This window comes from Fistularia commersonii, chromosome 27 (assembly GCF_037954325.1).
Source record: "Fistularia commersonii isolate RoL2024-O1a breed Wild chromosome 27, RoL_Fcom_v1.0, whole genome shotgun sequence".
NCBI classification, from domain to species: Eukaryota; Metazoa; Chordata; class Actinopteri; order Syngnathiformes; family Fistulariidae; genus Fistularia; species Fistularia commersonii.
This window is the reverse complement of record NC_141310.1, coordinates 1709190-1712808: the sequence shown is the minus strand read 5'-3', so window position 1 is coordinate 1712808 and position 3619 is coordinate 1709190. Positions and strand designations below refer to the sequence as shown.

General features: G+C 39.5%; 1 protein-coding gene across 1 annotated transcript; it reads left to right on the top strand.

The window, feature by feature from the left end:
* The first annotated feature begins 1110 nt into the window (after positions 1–1110).
* Positions 1111–3379, top strand: calca (calcitonin/calcitonin-related polypeptide, alpha). Its single transcript, XM_086175119.1, has 5 exons — positions 1111–1162; positions 1408–1496; positions 2184–2315; positions 2723–2919; positions 3137–3379. Exons 2-4 carry the CDS (start codon positions 1414–1416, stop codon positions 2883–2885), a joined length of 378 nt encoding a protein of 125 aa, XP_086031245.1. The 5' UTR covers positions 1111–1162; positions 1408–1413; the 3' UTR covers positions 2886–2919; positions 3137–3379.
* Positions 3380–3619: the final 240 nt, after the last annotated feature.

Genomic DNA, 3619 nt, shown 5'->3' with positions numbered 1-3619 from the left:
GAATTGCAATTTTTGTAAGTCGCTTTGGATAAAAGCGTCTGCTAAATGACTGTAATGTAATGTAATGTAATGAAAGGTTGAATGGTTGTATGTTTCAATATGACGTGAATGATAGCGTGATTTGGTTTATGTCTCTACATGTGGCCCTGTGATTGACCGGTGACCGGTCCAATGACCTTGTAACTTTTTTCGCTCTCGCCCAATGACAGCTATGAGAGAGCCAAGCAATATATTCCATTCAATATCTATGGCAACTTTGAGGTATAGATAAATAATGGATGAATGGATGAATGGATGGGTGAATGAATTAATGATTTACTGTTTTAGGACAGACAATGCAAATTTTATGAACTGTTTATTTGTATATTCCTAGGATAGATATTCCTTGTCTATCTATCTATCTATCTATCTATCTATCTATCTATCTATCTATCTATCTATCTATCTATCTATCTATCTATCTATCTATACATCTATACATCTATACATCTATACATCTATACATCCAACTATGTATCTATATTCTATTTTTCTGTTTTCTTGTATAATTTTTTTCTTTTTCATGCAGGAAAACCAATCTCCTTGAATTGTATTATATTGGGTTGCAATCTCTTCTCTTCTCTTCTCTTCTCTTCTCTTCTCTTCTCTTCTCTTCTCTTCTCTTCTCTTCTCTTCTCTTCTCTTCTCTTCTCTTCTCTTCTCTTCTCTTCTCTTCTCTTCTCTTCTCTTCTCTTCTCTTCTCTTCTCTTCTCTGAGAATGAGATTTTCCAACGGGCATTTAAATCATAATCACAAGTTTTAGGTGCATCATATTTTTATGGCGTGTTTTGTTGAAATTAATGATTCCCTTCAGATAATGCGATACAAACACGCTTAAGTGGTGTTCACTCTTTTAATTCAAACATATTAATGGGCTAACTCAGTGCTTTATATAATCTGCTTTTTTATAAAACAGATTGCTATCAGTGATTTGTGACCCTCTAATTGGCCAGCAATTTGAGGTAAAACTTCTCATTAGCCAATGGAGTATCATCACTCACTCTGTGTCTAGGCTTGGAGGGTCTATATAAGACCCTAATGTGGGAGAATTTCAGCAGATTTACAAGAGTCCAACACATGCTGTACATCTCATCAGTGACACCGGAAAATCTATTGTTACACGGTGAGTAGATAAAAGAATCCTCCATATTATTTTCAAATATTCAACTGTGGTGATCAGTAGATGATCAGTAGATGTAATGCAATTCTTAATACTGTTGTCTGTCATTTCCCAGAGCCCCGATCCTAACCCTAACTCTAAGCTTAACCCGATTGTGCAGAAAAAAATTGAAATGGTGCGAATATTTTGGACAATGGTGATGGATAATTTTGACATTAAGTCTGATGGTATTGTACTGATTTTAACAGGAAGTCATGATTATGCTCAACCTCTGGACCATCTTGACCTACGTGCTGGTGTTTTACCAAATATATATTTCCCAGGCAGCCCCATCCAGGTAAGAATAAAATTACATATTCCTAATTGTAGAGTAAATGCAATTATTCTGCAAAGAACAAAATAAATCACTTTTGTCCCACTATGGTTATTTTACATACTTGATAAACAAATACTCATCATACATGTACATATGCAGTTTGTATAGAAAGTAAAAAAATCAGGTTTTCTTTTGAAATTTTTTATTGACCATTTACATAATTCCTTAAAATGTGAAATACTTTTTAAAATGTTTGCGCTACACCCAGTCTGTAGTAGCAGAGATGTTTCTCAGAGTGGTGCAGAAAATGCATGAGAGATGTGAGACAGTGGTGAGGTGTACTGTCGTTGTGACACGGGAGTTTACGTTGGAGGTGGGAGGTCATTGGGGATCACCTTTGAGCCCCTTCTTGTGCGCTCTGGTGATGAACCGGCCGTCAGACAGGAGTCACTATGATGTTCACGGATGACATTGTGATGTGTTGTGAGAGCGCGGAGCAGGCGGACGGAAATCTAGTGAAGCGGAGGTATGTCCTGGAAAGGAGAGGGATCAAGGTTAGCCACAGCAATCCAGAAGATATGTGTGTGAATGAGAGGAACCCAAGAGGATTGAGGTCATAAGTAGTGAAAAAGAAGCACTTCACTTTGAAATGCTTTGTGCACTGTGATTACTAATACCGCACAGATTAATGTAATTGGATGCTTTCAGAATTCACGAGGACACCATCGTGGATGGAGTCACACTGTCAAATGATGACGCACAGATGTTGCTGAGAGCAATCAAGGAGGTCATGCAGATAACGTCAGACAACCAAGAGCAGCAAGCACCTGATGGACAAAGGTATCAGTAAACATATTAGTTGTATATACAGTTATTATATTGGGCACACTGGAGAACACTCTTCCTATCCAGTCACCTAACACACCTCTACTATAACAAGTACATGAAGTTCTTGGAATTGATTTTCTGCGTTATCCTGTCACACATGTGCTGCAGACATTCATTCATTGAATGGGGGGAATTTTGATCATTTCAGGATAGCACGATGCTGAAATTGATACAAGATGCATGATTTCAAATAAAAACAGTACAAATTGTAAGGATGATATTGACCTATGTGGGCTCCATTTCATCTCAGAGGAATAGTCTCGTGGAGTTTTCCACTCCAAAGTCTTGTTTTTCACATAAAGATAACACCGTAGATGGTCCCTGTGTCAACTGCTCACAAGCATTTTGTCCCTTGCAAGCAATGCCACGGCACAGAAGAGGGCCTGCAACACGGCCACTTGCGTAACCCACCGCTTGGCTGACTTCTTGAGTCGATCAGGCGGACTGGGACACAGCAACTTTGTCCCCACCAGCGTGGGTGCCCAGGCGTTCGGCAGAAGGAAGCGGCACAGCAACATGTGATGAGCAGCTACGTGGTTATGGCGTCCATCTCTGTGTGAGCACAATAACATGTTGAACATCTATTCAATATGACATATAGATTTCCGAGGTCCTCTTGTACACTCACTCACTATAACTTGTTTAATTTTCTCAAAGCTCCCCAACACATGGGCACAATGGAATTGCTCGAGGACAAAGAATATTGCATTTTCAAGAGTGTTTTTCTGTCAGTTATTGGGCGACACAAAACTCATTCATTGTTTTCTTTGCAGGCTCAACTGGACTCCTTCAGGCTCCATCACCGTGATGTATTGCTTTCGGGCTAGTGGTTAGTTTCTGGTGTTCGTCGTAGCCTGTGCTTAAAACATACCGGAGAAACTATGTATAGTGTGCTGGTCATAGTGGGTGTGTAAGTGCAGGGGGGTTCGGGATTTCTGTCTCGCCCTGCAGTTCAGCTGTAGCTTGTTGGACAAGAGATGTCAATCATAATGCAGCTTCCTTGTATCCAAATTTAAAACACCTCTCTACAGTTTACGACAACGTAAGAGTAAGAAGGTACCTGGACAATAGTCCTGTATGTTGTGTGAGTTGACAACTAGAAGAATCAATAAATTGTATTTTAGCTACATGATGCTGTCCTGTCTTTTGGTCACATGAATCATTTGACAAATGCGTACCAAGTCATTTTCCACGTCTCCACTAACATGACATTGAGGTTGGAGTCCTTACAAATCTCATGAAGATCCACCGTTAAA

Coding starts and splice junctions, on each gene's coding strand:
- calca (XM_086175119.1), top strand. CDS start 1,414: ATGATTATGCTCAACCTCTGGACCATCTTGACCTACGTGCTGGTGTTT. Junction 1,497..2,183: donor TCCCAGGCAGCCCCATCCAG/GTAAGAATAAAA, acceptor GGATGCTTTCAG/AATTCACGAGGACACCATCG. Junction 2,316..2,722: donor CAAGCACCTGATGGACAAAG/GTATCAGTAAAC, acceptor GTCCCTTGCAAG/CAATGCCACGGCACAGAAGA.